At 35.7% G+C, this 15,579-nt stretch overlaps 1 protein-coding gene and 1 long non-coding RNA gene across 2 annotated transcripts in view; one reads left to right on the forward strand and one right to left on the reverse strand.

Annotated features, from left to right (window-relative positions):
- SGPP1 (sphingosine-1-phosphate phosphatase 1) overlaps positions 1–10,236 on the forward strand; it is a 33,670-nt gene extending 23,434 nt beyond the window's left edge. The window contains exon 3 of the mRNA XM_014478951.2: positions 5,319–10,236. Coding sequence (XP_014334437.2) covers positions 5,319–5,870 — 552 coding nt within the window. The 3' untranslated portion in view covers positions 5,871–10,236. The remainder of the gene's footprint in view (positions 1–5,318) is intronic.
- The window catches only part of LOC138989390 (uncharacterized), a 47,790-nt gene continuing 42,072 nt past the window's right edge, over positions 9,862–15,579 (reverse strand). The window contains exon 3 of the long non-coding RNA XR_011465628.1: positions 9,862–9,966. This is a non-coding gene — a long non-coding RNA (uncharacterized lncRNA). The remainder of the gene's footprint in view (positions 9,967–15,579) is intronic.

Here is a 15,579-nt window from a genome sequence, read left to right on the forward strand (position 1 = left end):
CACCTTTTTATATCAAATCTAATATTAGTCACAAGAAAATGTTTGCCATCTCTGTGCCTCATTAAAGTTATTCCCTTCCACTCTCAACTAACAATATCGCACCTGAAAAACTACCAAAAGATTATGAACTAAGAATGATAATATTATCCCTAGATTCATTATCATCGTAAAAGAGGAATTAGAATCTTACTATATTGAAAATATATAATCTCAAACATGCTGTTGTTCAAAGGAAATATATAGTGGATTGATTATTCAAGCTGAGTTCAGTTCATGTTTTTGATACTGGATAACATCTGTGCTTGAATCAACTGAAGTAAAAACAATACTGATGTATTATTAAATTGTAAGTCTGATAACCTAGTCTTCTTTTTCTTGTTCTTTTGGCCATACTGCATGACTTGCAGGATCTTAGTTCCCAGACCAGGGATTGAACCTGGGCCTGGGCAGTGAAAGCATGGAGTCCTTATCACTGGATCACCAGGGAATTCCCCAACCATAGTCATTTAATTATTCAAAAGCATCCTGTCCCATAGAATATCTTTATCAGTTTTATTCTGACTAGCTACTCAATTTTATTATGTGCATTATTACAAGTTGTTTTTCTTTTTCAAAAGTAAAATCACAGATGACTTGCAAACATTGTAAATTATGTTCCTGTGTTATAACCTTTATTAACATTAAGAAGAAAGTTCCAGTAATGTAGTCTAAATAATTTATAAGGAACATTTTATTATTTCCCATATGCTTTGTTTTTATTATTACAACACAAAGAGCAACACTTAATTTATTTTTAATGCCTACTTTACTGAATAGCTTCCCAGATGGTGCAGTAGTAAAGAATCCTCCTGCCAATGCAGAAGATATGGGTTTAGTCCCAGCGTTGGGAAGATCCCCTGGAGAAAAATGGCAACCTACTCCAGTATTCTTGCCTGGAAAATTCCATGGACAGAGGAGCCTGGCAGGCTATAGGCCATGGGGTTGAAAGAGTTGGACATGACTGAGCAACTGAGCATGCACACACGTGCCTAGATAGATTTCCTTAATCTCCAGAAAAGTAGAGGAGTTACTTCTTCCATTTTTCCTTTATTTTCTATCAGACCTAGCTCTGAAAATGCCTTAAAACACAAGCCATTTAAAAATTACCAGACTAAGTACTTGTCAGATTACTAGTTTACTTCTACATTAGTAAAGTTATGAATATTTTGTAATTACATTTACCTAAAATTGTACTAAGTTTGTCTATATGTGGAAAGTTTTTTTAGAAAAGTATTAGGAGATCCTCAAGTAGCATGTACTCCAGAACACATTTTTATAACAAGATATAAGAATCAAACTAATCAAACAACAGCAAAAGTCCTGAAAACATGTTATAGAGAAAGATCCAGAACAGTAAACACTAAGAGTTTTAATAGTAGTTATTTCTGAGTAATAATTACTTGTTATTTTTTATCCATATTTTCTAGATTTTCTGTACTGAACATGTATTAAATGAATTTTAAAGATAAAAATTTCAAAATACATCCTTATTAGTTATTTGTAATGAAGAATGATTCATTCCAGTAATATATTTTGTTGTTAGAAATGCTGTTGGCCTCACTGACATGTTGAATTAGAATCAGGACACCTGAAGTAAAAACAGCACTAGGAGCGGACAGAAGTCTTGAATTCTAGTCTCAGCCAATCACTAGCCTCTCTAGTTCTGTATACTGATTGGGAGAAATGAAAAGAAGGCAATTCCAGATTTGATATGTGATAAATCTTTATTGAATTTATGGTATTTGATATCCTCTACCATAAATTTGATAACTGTGAATATTCCATTCATATGGGTAATTATTAACTTTTACAGCAGATTTGTTATCTATAATTAATTTAAGTATCTAAAGTTATTTGTTTTCTTTTTGGAAAATTTGCTACTTTGAATTCTTTGTTACCTTTAACATCAACTTTTCTTTATCGTATATTTTGTGCTGTAACGCTTAAAATCACTTAGTTACACATTTTAATGTTGTACATTAAATTGGTATCACAGTGACAGTCACCATGTTTATGTCCTGAATTCAGTCATTCTTCTTTTTGGTTCTGTAGCACGGAGATTAAATATGCCCTTTTTATCCAGGGTGATATGGTAAATAATTAATGACAAATAGAAAAGGAGGCAGATTTATATAGTCTTAAGGAAATGGCAACCCACTCCAGTATCCTTGCTTGGAGAATCCCATGGACAGAGGAGCCTGGTAGGCTACAGTCCATGGGGTCGCAAAGAGTCCGACATGACTGAGCGACTTTTTACTTTACTTTACAGCAATTAAATTTAATATTCATAGAGCTATACAAAAAAAGTAGAGACAACAAGATTGGATGTTTTATGTCATACTGAAATATACTTCCAAAAATATAATTGCTATCATATAATCTAAAGAAATCATGTTAATCAACAAGAAAAAGAAAATCCAAAGTAACAGTTGCCCTAAAGACACAAATATATCTTGCATATAAAAGGACTAGCCCATGGACTTATGAAATAATGCTTAATTAATAATCACGGAAATGGAAATTAAACATCAAGAAATACCAACAACTGATGGAACCTGAATTTCTGTAAACATTTTGGAGATTATTTTATTGGCTTATAAAATTGAACATGCACATATACTTTGATTCTGCCTTTCCATTCCTAGGCACATGTCCTGGAAAAACTTTTGTAGACCCATACAGGGAACATCAAAAGAAAGAATATAGTAGCATTGTTTAAATTCCTGGTTGGTTTAAGAGTATATACCAATTAAGAAAGCATTCAAGCTCAGCCGTAACCAATGAACTAATCCAAAACCTGAAAACTACCTAAGTGATTGTCAGTGGGAAAAACAGATAAATAAGTTACATAATCACACAAAATATTACATAGTTGGGAAAGTGAATGACCTATAAACCACATATGATGAATGAATCTTAAGATTTGAATGTTAAGTGTGAAAAGCAAATCAGAGGAGACTACATATTGCCTAACGTTTTTATAAAGCTCAGAAAGAAGCAACACCTGGTAATGTTTTGTTTGGAGATATGTGCTAAAACAGTTTTTATTTATATTTTTAATTGGGGTATAATTGTTTTACACTGCTTTACAATGTTGTGTTAGTTTCTGCTGTACAGCAAAGTAAATCAGCTGTAAGTATACCTAGATCCCCTCCCTCTTGAGCCTCCTTCCCACCCCAGCCAGCATCCCACCGCTCTAAGTCATCACAGCACTGAGCTGAGCTCCCTGTGCTCTACAGCAGCTTCCCACTAGCTATCTGTTTGACACATGGGAATGTATATATGTCAGTCCTACTCAGAGCAGGTATCTGTTCAGTCAGTACTCAGGTTTATGCAGAGTGATAGAACTATTAACCAGCATACCAATAGATTCAAAGTACTTTTATAATTTCAGGTACACTCTACGTATCTGATTTCTATGTACCAAATGTTACATTATAACCAATAATTAAAAAATATTAGAACAGAAAAACATTAAGCCACTACTGTGTTGCTTAACTGTATTGAATGCTATTGAGAAGTAACCATTGTTTTTGGCAGCATAAAGATCACTAGAATCTAGAAAAGAATGGTTTCAATGCAGTGATGAGTTTAGGAAAAAATAAGGAAGTGCGGAAGTGGAGACAGTGAATGTATGCAATTTTTTGGATAAATTTTTCAGTGATAGTTAATCCCTATAGAGTTTGGTTTTATTTGTTTTAAGATGAAAATTTTGGAATAGTTTTGTTCATGTCAGGAATTATTTGAAAAGGAAGATTCTTTTAATAACAGCTTTTTTTCCTCCAATAAACCATCTTCTGTCATACATAAAACTAGATGTCATTTTTGATCCCCTTTGCTTCTCTCTTACATTCAGATGATCACTAAGTCGAAGTTAGTCAACTCTAATTTTAAAATATTCTACTAGATCCATCTACGCATGTCTCTCTATATGGACCAATCTCGAGTGAGCCACTGTAGTCGCCTCTCACTTGTGTCTCTAGTGGTCTCTTGTCTTCCATACTTTACCCCTGTCATCTATTCTCTACACAGTGGATGGAGTGTTCTTTTATAAACATCAATCACATTTTACTACACTCCTACTTGGGAATCTGTCTTTCAGGCCTCCTGTCGCTTTTGAAATAAAATGTGAAGTTCTTACCTAACCTACATGGGCCCTCCCTACGTGATTTGACCTCTGCCTGCCTCTTAGACCTCACGGCACATCTCTCTTTCTTACTGTTTGAGACACACTGGATTTCTCTCAGTTCCTTGAACTCACTAGGTTCTTTTCTGCCTCAGTACCTTGGCACTTGGTTATTTCTTCTACCTGGGACACTTTTTCTTAGGTCTAAAGATAGGGCTGACTCTTTTTTGGAATCAGATCTCTGCTCAAGTGTCACCTCCTCAGACAGGTTTCCCTAATCACTCTTAATAGGGCCTATCCCATTGTCTTGTTTTAGTTTCTTTATAATAACCCAAAATGGTAATATTTATCTACTTTTTACTTACATGGTTATTGTCAGTCATCCCCACTAAAACGTAAGCTGTATGGCAGTAGGTATCTTCTCAGTTTTTAAGCAATATATCCTTAGCCCCTAAAATAGTGTCAGGCACATATAGGTACTCAATAAGTATTTGTTTAGTGAATTAAGAAAAAATAGGCTTTGTATCCTCTTTAGTCATGGAAATAATTATGTGTTTAGGTGTGTAATTATTAAATACATGAAGATGAAGTCTTAAAATAAGTCTGGTTGATCCTTGAACAATTTAGATGTCAGTGTAGTCAAAAATCCACCAATAATTATAGTGTGCCCTTCATATACTTGGTTCCTTCATATCCACAGTTTCTTCATATCAGGGCTTCTGCATCCTCAGATTAACCAACCAGGAATCATGTAGCACTGTACTACTGTTTACTACTGAAAAGAATCAGCTACCTAGTGGATCCACACAGTTCAAATCTGGGTTGTTCAAGGGTCAGCTAGCTGTATATTGCTTTTCTCAGAAATCACAACTACATACTTTAAGCTAGTTTATTGTTCAGGATTTGAATATAAATTTGTGTATAGCATATCTATATTAACTTATAAAAGGGCAGAACTATAAAAACATAATTTTATTATTATCAATAAATCTTTTAGTGTAATGGTTTTAGTACCTACTATATATTATATAAAGTTTAATAATGTGACATTTTAAAATACATGTTAACATTTGAAATGTGAAATATATACTTATTTCTTTAAATGCCAAACAAAAATATTATACTAAACAGCTGTGCTTTTTTCTTTTCTTAGGATGTTATTGCTGGATTCCTATATACCATTTTAATCTTGGTTATCTTCTATCCATTTGTGGACGTGATTGACAACTTCAACCAAACTCACAGATATGCTCCATTAATCATCATCGGGCTTCATTTAGCCTTGGGGATCTTTTCTTTCACTCTTGACACCTGGAGTACATCCAGAGGAGACACAGCTGAGATTCTGGGAAGTGGTGCAGGGATTGCATGTGGATCTCATTTTACCTATAAAATGGGTCTACTCTTAGATCCTCCTCTGGATATATTACCTTTAGCTAGGCACCCCATTTCAATGACTCTGTTTGGAAAAGCCATATTGCGGATATTCATAGGGATGTTATTTGTACTAGTGGTCAGAGATATAATGAAAAGGATCACTGTTCCTTTAGCCTGTAAAATCTTCAGTATACCTTGTGATGATATTCGAAAAGCAAGGCAGCACATGGAAGTTGAACTTCCTTATCGGTATATTACCTATGGAATGGTTGGTTTCTCTATCACATTTTTGATTCCTTACATATTTTTCTTTATTGGTATCTCTTGATGGAAAAATACTGTTTATGATAAGAAAGGAGGGTATCAGTTACTGATATCTAAAAACCATATTCTAGTTAAAAGCCAAATCAGAGTTAGGCTTTTGCAGGAATTTAACTTAAATAATTATTTAAGTAAATTCTTAAGAGTCAGTGCATTTTATCACTGCACATCCAGTTATTGTTTTAGGTGAGCTGAGCTATTACAACATTGAGAAAATGATAAATACCATTTGGAATGTTCATGTAATATTTGGAGAGTTTTGTGGTGTTACAGATTCAAGTTATATAATATATATTAAGGAACATAATATAAAATTATGTATCTAATATATATTATATATAAAATAATATACCTAAGTTTTTTGAACCATGGGGTGTATTATAAAATCAGTAATAATATGCAAACAGTTGTGCCTGTGTATTTGGATTTAATACAGGTATGTTATTAACTGATAAATTTAATTTTAATTTACAATGGGAACCATTTCCTAATCTAATTACTAGACCAGAATTCATATGTTACCACATGTTAATTTACTGCCTCTTTTTACACTGCCATCATCTTTCATGTTATCCATGATGTTGAACATAGGAGGCATTTTTAATGGACCAAATTTTCCAAAAAATTAGTTTTTGAATTCCTTTTTTTTTTGTTTTCGAGTTCTGTGCACTGTGTTGAATGTATTTTATTTGCGGTTGTTCTGGACATTAGTTTAATGTCAGGTACTGAATTTTATTGCTTGCTAATTGTGCCTTTCTGTTGCTGAATTAAGAAATGCCATGTATACTGTGATATAAAAATAAGGCTAACTTTATCTTAAGTTACATATAATCAGACAAATATTTTTAAAAATATCTGTCAAGCTAACAGGGCTAGAAGTAAACCACCTTCAATTCTTTAGCCTTTGTTTAGAAAGAAACGTGAAACGGGCTAAATTTTCTCACTAATTTATTGGGAACCTAAATGGATAAATATTCCATTTTTATAGGTATTTTTCTGTGCATTGTAAGTTATAGGAACAAGATATATTTTTTGTACATTGTCTTGATCGTTTATACTACAGGTAGATAATTCCAATGAATGGAAATGTAATTGAACTTTATAGATGGGACAATGCACATGTTTCATATATAAACAAACCATTTTTCTAAATTATTTGGAAGGGATTGGATTTAGCACTGTTAACTTTTAATACCCATTTAGTAGCTACTTAATGGTAAATTATAAAATTTAAAAGTATCAGAATTTTAGATCTTATTTTTTTCAACCTTTTATTATTTTCACAGTGGAAAATTTGAGTATAAATATTAAACTATTCTTTATTCTGTCCGTGCCTTTATATTTTGAAGTGTAATTGTAATTAGGTTAACATTAAATTTATTTCTATTAAGTTTTTCATAAAGAGAATTAACTTTCCATGTAAATGAGCATCGGGTATGGAATTACTGACTTAGTGCAATATCTGTCTGATTATCCAGAGATATCAACTTAAGATGTTTCTATTTTGGGCAACATAACTATTTGAGCTCATATTTTTATAACTCTGAGAATTTAAAGACATGGTAATTTTTGACAATAGTGCATCTGATAATTGTAAGTAAAGTAACTAAATTTACAGCCTTTACCTATTAGTTAACAGAAAACCAAGGCACTTAGGAACATACTGGTACGTTGGAAAATGCGCAAAGAACTTTTCTTTCAAAATGTGTTTACTGAATTGTATTTTAGGGACTATTTCCTATAATTTGGGTCTATGCTATCTTATTAATTTTTATATCTAGCTTAAAAGTATTTGAAAATATTCCATTTCTTTGTGATTTATTATTTTCTGTCCTATGGTAGTTACATGCTAAATGTATTTTAAAATAAAAGCCAAATTCAAGATTGGAGGGTGTTTTGTTTGCCTTCTATGCATTTGTTTCTGTATTTCCTGGTAGAAATTTGTGAAATATATCTAGTATTTTCATTCTAGCAGTCTTTTTCTGTGAAGCATTTCATTCAATGTAAGTACTGTTTTTAGTAATAGAAGACATTGAAGAAATTCTTTATGGTTCATACTGACTTTGGGCTCTATATATGATCATTTTGACATTGAACTTTCAATGAAAATTTTCATAACTTTATTTTTAAAACTTATGCCTAAAACGTGTTTCAATAAAACCCATGATTAAGTATTGCAGGTATTTAGCTGACTGCTAATCCATTAATTCAGGCTCACAATACTAGGAACAGGTATCTTTTCAAGTAGAATAAACATATGAACACTTCATTTTTTAATTATGAACTGTCATAACATGAATTGTAAAATCTAGGGCTGCCCATAGGTTTTTACAGTCTAATTTTAAAAACCTAATATAAAGTGGTACTACTATAGTAGATTTACATTAATTTTACTTATTGCTGCTGCTGCTGCTAAGTCACTTCAGTCATGCCCAACTCTGTGCGACCCCACAGACGGCAGCCCACCAGGCTCCCCCGTCCCTGGGATTCTCCAGGCAAGAACACTGGAGTGGGTTGCCATTTCTTTCTCCAATGCATGAAGGTGAAAAGTGGAAGTGAAGTCGCTCAGTCATGTCCAGCTCTTAGCGACCCCATGGACTGCAACCCACCAGGCTCCTCCATCCATGGGATTTTCCAGGCAAGAGTACTGGAGTGGGTTGCCATTGCTGTCTCTGAATTTTACTTATTAGCTTTCTTTATAAGTAATGTTTATTAAATGTATCTTTCAAAGAATATAAATATTAATTCAGTGATGTGAGTATAATTTAAAGCAAATTTTCATAAAATGTTTGACAAAGATGAATAAATACTAAAATGTTTTTGAGTGTTTTAGTAAATAAATACTTAAATGTTTTTATTTTTGTAATCACAGAATTTTATGTGGCAAAGACTTTTTATTACTAAAGCAATTTTATTCTTGTTAGCAAAGAATATTTACTCTTAAATTTAAAACCAGCTGTTTAATCTGGACATCAATAAGGGTCAATTTTAAAAATTCAACTTTATAGTTGAATTAGTTTTTCTGAAAGGAGTTTTTGTTGTTTGCTGTGGAGATTATTTTGAGAAAGGGCAGCAGCAATGGTTTGAGAAAGAGTAATTGGATGTGGTGAATGTTACTGTGTTGATTATTTTGTTAAATTTTGATCATGTTCTTCCAGTTTTTGCTCTTGTACATAAGTTAAAAAGAAGACTTTTAAACTTGAATTTTAAGTAACTTTTACAGTTGAATTTTAATGGTGGTTACATAAGCTATACACCTAATCCTTCTCCGGGGAATCTTCCTGACCCAGGAATCCAACTAGGGTCTCCTACATTGCAGGCAGATTCTTTACCAGCTGAGCTACCAGGAAAACCCTGAAGCTATAAATAGCACAATAAAAAAAAGTTTCAACATGCTAACTACAAAGGACATTTTAGAATGCTCTTCATTTTTAAACATACCAGACCACTTCAAATTTTATAAACAGAGCATTCCACACCTTCCTTGTGAGACATACATGAGGGAAAATTCAAAGAAAAATAAAATAAATTTTTTAATAAAAATGTTTACAGAAATAAATGCTAACTTTTTAACCTCAGCTAGCTGGTATTTCCTAATTTGTTCTTTTTTCCTTTCACCATGTTTTGTCTTGGTGTATTTCCCATGGATGGCTAAAAAGCCCAGCTCCTACTACTGTAATCGGATGTGACAGGAATCTAATGGATAATTTTAGGAGTATTTTCCTGTCAGTTTCTGAAAACCAAATGAACTTTAAGATTGCTTTATGACCTATACTAACAGACTGTATCATGATTGTCTACAGCATCATTGGGTTTATTTTCAGTCTCAAATATCAGAGTTCATTATCTCAGCTTTTAAAAATTCATACATTTACCTATTATGCTGTTTGCAATATTTGTTTGATTTAATAAATATTTTTAAAATTTCTTTTGTTACATAATAACATTTTCTTATGAGATGTAAAATGGATTCTTTTTAAAAAATAGTTACTACAGTAATATTACCTCATGTTGCACGAATGCCCAGTCTCTAGATAGGTATGTGCATTTTCCAGGCAAAAAATCTCATAAGTTTTCATCAGCTTCTCAGAGAGATTGGTGATCTAAAAAAGTTTAAAAATATGTAACAGTCTACATTTTACTTCTTGTTCTGTTTTAAAGGTTTATGTTGTAAATAAATGCTTCTAATTCATCTAGTAAGAATTTTGTCACTTTTCATGCAAATATTTAAAGGATAATGATTTAGAGTCTTGAAATGTTTTGCATGTAATTACTAGAATACGCCATTAATGTATAGAATAGAATGTGATTTGTATCCAGATAAGTTTTAAGATGTATTTTCTTTCAAGTTAAAATAAAATCTGAGAAGAAAATATTCTGTATATGTGGGGATATAACTTTAGTTTCCAATAATAAGCTATATAAATATGTTCTTGAGAATGTCACTTTGTACAGTTTGATGTTTAATCTTTCACATAACCAACTAATTCACAATCTGTGATTTTTATAATTAAAGTGATATTTATAATCAAAATGTAGATGAGATACAGTTGGGGCTTAAATGTAAATTTTTTAACTTAAGCACAAAGACTCCCCTTGCAGAGTCTACAGGCCTTCATGTGTTCTGCAACAAGGACTGCCTCCCAGGGGATGCGCTGGGATTTCTAGACATGCTCTGGGAGGGAACGTTGTGTTCTTCAATTTATTTCCTAACCTGCTATGCTTGAGACCGGACTTCCTTCTGTAGGTTGAAGTCAGAAACTATCACACATCTGAACAACCCCAGCTGCTTAAGACATGGTTTATAAGGGTGAGTGTAGGAAGGGGTTTGCCAGTAGAATCAGAATTGTTGTTCATTTGCTACCTTGCGTCTGACACTTTGCAACACCATGGACTGCAGCACGGCAAACCACTCCAGTATCCTTGCTGCAAGAACCCCATAAACAGTATAAAAAGGCAAAAAGAATCAGAGAAACACGGTCAATATGTTCTGTACCTGCCAGGTAATTCACAATACACCCATGAGCACCTAAGTTTTCTGTTTCAACATTATTCTTCCAGAGAGCTCTTGGCTTCCTCATTAGAACTGTATATGTGTGTCTGTTACTTATTTTAAAAGGATGTAATAGGTATATTGTCTTATTTTTACCTTACGATTAGCCCTTAAACATGTTACTAGACAGCACAGATCTGCAAGGGTAACCATTCCATATTATTCACTTGAAACTCATTCAAAGAAAATTTTGGTGATTTTCCATGAGATGGTTTCATAGCTAGAATGGAAAGAGTATAGAATTTTGTTTAGGGAGCTTTGAGGTGTTCCGTGTTGCAGTCGGTTCAGTTCAGTTCAGTCGCTCAGTCATGCCTGGCTCTTTGTGACCCCATGGACTGCAGCACGTCAGGCTTCCCTGTCCATCACCAGCTCTAGCAGTTTACTCAAACTCATGACCATTGAGTCGGTGATGCCATCCAACCATCTCATCCTCTGTCGTCCCCTTCTACGCTCGCCTTCAATCTTTCCAAGCATGAGGGTCTTTTCAAATGAGTTAGCTCTTCACCTCAGGTGGCCAAGGTACTGGAGTTTCAGCCTTCCAATGTACATTCAGGACTGATCTCCTTTAGGATGGACTGGTTGGATCTCCTTGCACTCCAAGGGACTCTCAAGAGTCTTCTCCAACACCACTGTTCAGAAGCATCTATTCTTCAGCGCTCAGCTTTCTTTATAGTCCAACTCTCACATCCACACATGACTACTGGAAAAACCATAGCCTTGACTAGACGGACCTTTGTTGGCAAAGTAATGTCTCTGCTTTTTTAATGTGCTGTCTAGGTTGGTCATAGCTTTCCTTCCAAGGAGTAAGCGTCTTTTAATTTCATGGCTGCAGTCACCATCTGCAGTCATTTTGGGGCCCCCCAAAATAAAAGTCAGCCACTGTGTCCACTGTTTCTCCATCTATTTGCCATGAAGTGGTGTGACCATATGCCATGACCTTAATTTTCTGAATGTTGAGCTTTAAGCCAACTTTTTCACTCTCCTCTTTCACTTTCATCAAGAGGCTCTGTAGTTCCTCTTCACTTTCTGCCATAAGGGTGGTGTCATCTGCATATCTGAGGTTATTGATATTTCTCCCAGCAATCTTGATTCCAGCTTGTGTTTCCTCCAGCCCAGCGTTTCTCATGATGTGCCCTGCATAGAACTTAAATAAGCAGGTTGGGTGACGATATACAGCCTTGACGAACTCTTTTTCCTGTTTGGAACCAGTCGTTCCATGTGCAATTCTAACTGTTGCTTCCTGACCTGCATACAGGTTTCTCAAGAGACAGGTCAGGTGGTCTGGTATTCCCATCTCTTTCAGGATTTTCCACAGTTTATTATGATCCACATAGTCAAAGGCTTTGGCATAGTCAAGAAACCAGACACAGATGTTTTTCTGAAACACTCTTGCTTTTTGGATGATCCAGCTGATGTTGGCAATTTGATCTCGGGTTCCTCTGCCTTTTCTAAAACCAGCTTGAACATCAGGAAGTTCATGGTTCATGTATTGCTGAAGCCTGGCTTGGAGAATTTTGAGCATTACTTTCTAGCGTGTGAGATGAGTGCAGTTTTGCAGTAGTTTGAGCATTCTTTGGCATTGCCTTTCTTTGGGATTGGAATGAAAACTGACCTTTTCCAGTCCCGTGGCCACTGCTGAGTTTTCCAAATTTGCTGGCATATTGAGTGCAGCACTTTCACAGCATCATCTTTTAGGATTTGAAATAGCTCAACTGGAATTCCATCACCTCCACTAGCTTTGTTCATAGTGATGCTTCCTAAGGCCTACTTGACTTCACATTCCAGGATGTCTGGCTCTAGGTGAGTGATCACACCATTGTGATTATCTGGGTCATGAAGATTTTTTTTAACAGTTCTTCTGTGTATTCTTGCCATCTCTTCTTAATATCTTCTGCTTCTGTTAGGTCTATACCATTTCTGTCCTTTATCAAGCCCATCTTTGCATGAAATGTTCCCTTGGTATCTCTAATTTTCTTGAAGACATCTCTAGTCTTTCTCTATTTCTTTGCACTGAAGGCTTTCTTATCTTCCCTTGTTATTCTTTGGAACTCTGAATTCAAATGGGTAGATCTTCCTTTTCTCCTTTGCTTTTGGCTTCTCTTCTCTTCACAAGCTATTTGTAAGGCCTCCCCAGACAGCCATTTTGCTTTTTTGCATTTCTTTTTCTTGGGGATGGTCTTGATCCCTGTTTCCTGTACAATGTCATGGACCTCCATCCATAGTTCGTCAGGGACTCTGTCTATCAGACCTAGTCCCTTAAATCTATTTCTCACTTCCACTGTATAATCATAAGGGATTTGATTTAGGTCATACCTGAATAGCCTAGTGGTTTTCCCTACTTTCTTCAATTTCAGTCTGAATTTGGAAATAAGGAGTTCATGATCTGAGCCACAGTCAGCTCCTGGTCTTGTTTTTGCTGACTGTATAGAGCTTCTCCATCTTTGGCTGCAAAGAATATAATCAATCTGATTTCAGTATTGACCATCTGATAATGTCCACGTGTAGACTCTTCTCTTGTGTTGTTCGAAGAGGGTGTTAGCTATGACCAGTGCATTCTCTTGGCAGAACTCTATTAGCCTTTGCCCTGCTTCATTCTGTACTCCAAGGCCAAACTTGCCTGTTACTCCAGGTGTTTCTTGACTTCATACTTTTGCATTCCAGTCCCTATCATGGAAAGGACATCTTTTTTGGGTATTAATTCTAGAAGGTCTTACAGGTCTTCATAGAACAATTCAACTTCAGCTTCTTTAGCATTACCGGTCAGGGCATCAACTTGGAGTACCATGATATTGAATGGTTTGCCTTAGAGACGAACAGAGATCATTCTGTAGTGAGATCGCATCCAAGTACTGCATTTCGGACTCTTTTATTGATTATTATGGCTACTCCCTTTCTTCTAGGGATTCTTGCCCACAGTAGTAGATATAATGGTCATCTGAGTTAAATTCACCCATTCTAGTCCATTTTAGTTCGCTGATTCCTAGAATGTTGATGTTCACTCTTGCCATCTCGTTTGATCACTTCCAGTTTGCCTTGATTCATGGACCTAACATTCCAGGTTCCTATACAATATTGCTCTTTACAGCATCGGACCTTGCTTCTATCACCAGTCACATCCACAACTGGGTGCTTTTTTTTTGGTTTGGCTCCATCTCTTCATTCTTTTTGGAGTTATTTCTCCACTGTTCTCCAGTAGTATATTGGGCACCTACTGACCTGGGGAGTTCGTCTTTCAGTGTCCTATCTTTTCCCTTTTCATACTGTTCATGGGGTTGTCAAGGCAGGAATACTGAAGTGGTTTTCCATTCCCTTCTCCAGTGGACCACGTTTTGTCAGAACTGTCCACCATGACCTGTCTGTCTTGGGAGGTCCTACACGGCATGGCTTATAGTTTCATTGAGTTAGACAAGGCTCTGGTCCATGTGATTGGATTGGTTAGTTTTCTGTGATTGTGCTTTTCAGTCTGTCTGCCCTCTGTTGGAGGATAAAGTGAAGTCTCAGTCGTGTCTGACTCTTTGTACCGGTACCTTCCAGGCTTCTCCATCCATGGGATTTTCTAGGCAAGATTACTGGAGTGGGTTGCCATTTCCTTCTCCAGGGGATCATCCCAACCCAGGGGTAGAACCCGGGTATCCTGCATTGCAGGCAGACTGTTTACCCTCTGAGCCACAAGAGGACTTGGAGAAAGATAAGAGGCTTATGAAAGCTTCCTAATGAGATAGACTGACTGAGATGGATACTTGCTCTTGTTAAGAAGAGGTGCCAAGAATACGCAGAAGAACTGTACAAAAAAGATCTTCATGACCCAGATAATCACAATGGTGTGATCACTGACCTAGAGCCAGACATCCTGGAATGTGAAGTCAAGTGGGCCTTAGAAAGCATCACTATGAACAAAGCTAGTGGAGGTGATGGAATGCCAGTGGAGCTATTTCAAAGCCTGAAAGATGATGCTGTGAAAGTGCTGCACTCAATATGCCAGTAAATTTGGAAAACTCAGCAGTGGCCACAGGACTGGAAAAGGTCAGTTTTCATTGAATCCCAAAGAAAGGCAATGCCAAAGAATGCTCAAACTATCACACAATTGCACTCATCTCACATGTTAGTAAAGTAATGCTCAAAATTCTCCAAGCCAGGCTTCAAAAATACGTGAACCATGAACTTCCTGATGTTCAAGCTGGTTTTAGAAAAGGCAGAGGAACCAGAGATCAAATTGCCAACATCCGCTGGATCGTGGAAAAACCAAGAGAGTTCCAGAAAAACATCTATTTCTGCTTTATTGACTATGCCAAAGCCTTTGACTGTGTGGATCACAATAAACTGGAAAATTCTGAAAAAGATGGGAATACCAGACCACCTGACCTGCCTCTTGAGAAATCTGTATGCAGGTCAGGAAGCAACAGTTAGAACTGGACATGGAACAACAGACTGGTTCCAAATAGGAAAAGGAGTCCGTTAAGGCTGTATATTGTCACCCTGCTTATTTAACTTATATGCAGAGCACATCATGAGAAACGCTGGACTGGAAGAAACACAAGCTGGAATCAAGATTGCCGGGAGAAATATCAATAACCTCAGATATGCAGATGACACCACCTTTAGGGCAGAAAGTGAAGAGGAACTAAAAAGCCTCTTGATGAAAGTGAAAGAGGAGAGTGAAAAA

The sequence above is a fragment of the Bos mutus genome, chromosome 10 (genome assembly GCF_027580195.1).
Source record: "Bos mutus isolate GX-2022 chromosome 10, NWIPB_WYAK_1.1, whole genome shotgun sequence".
In the NCBI taxonomy this organism is placed as follows: domain Eukaryota; kingdom Metazoa; phylum Chordata; class Mammalia; order Artiodactyla; family Bovidae; genus Bos; species Bos mutus.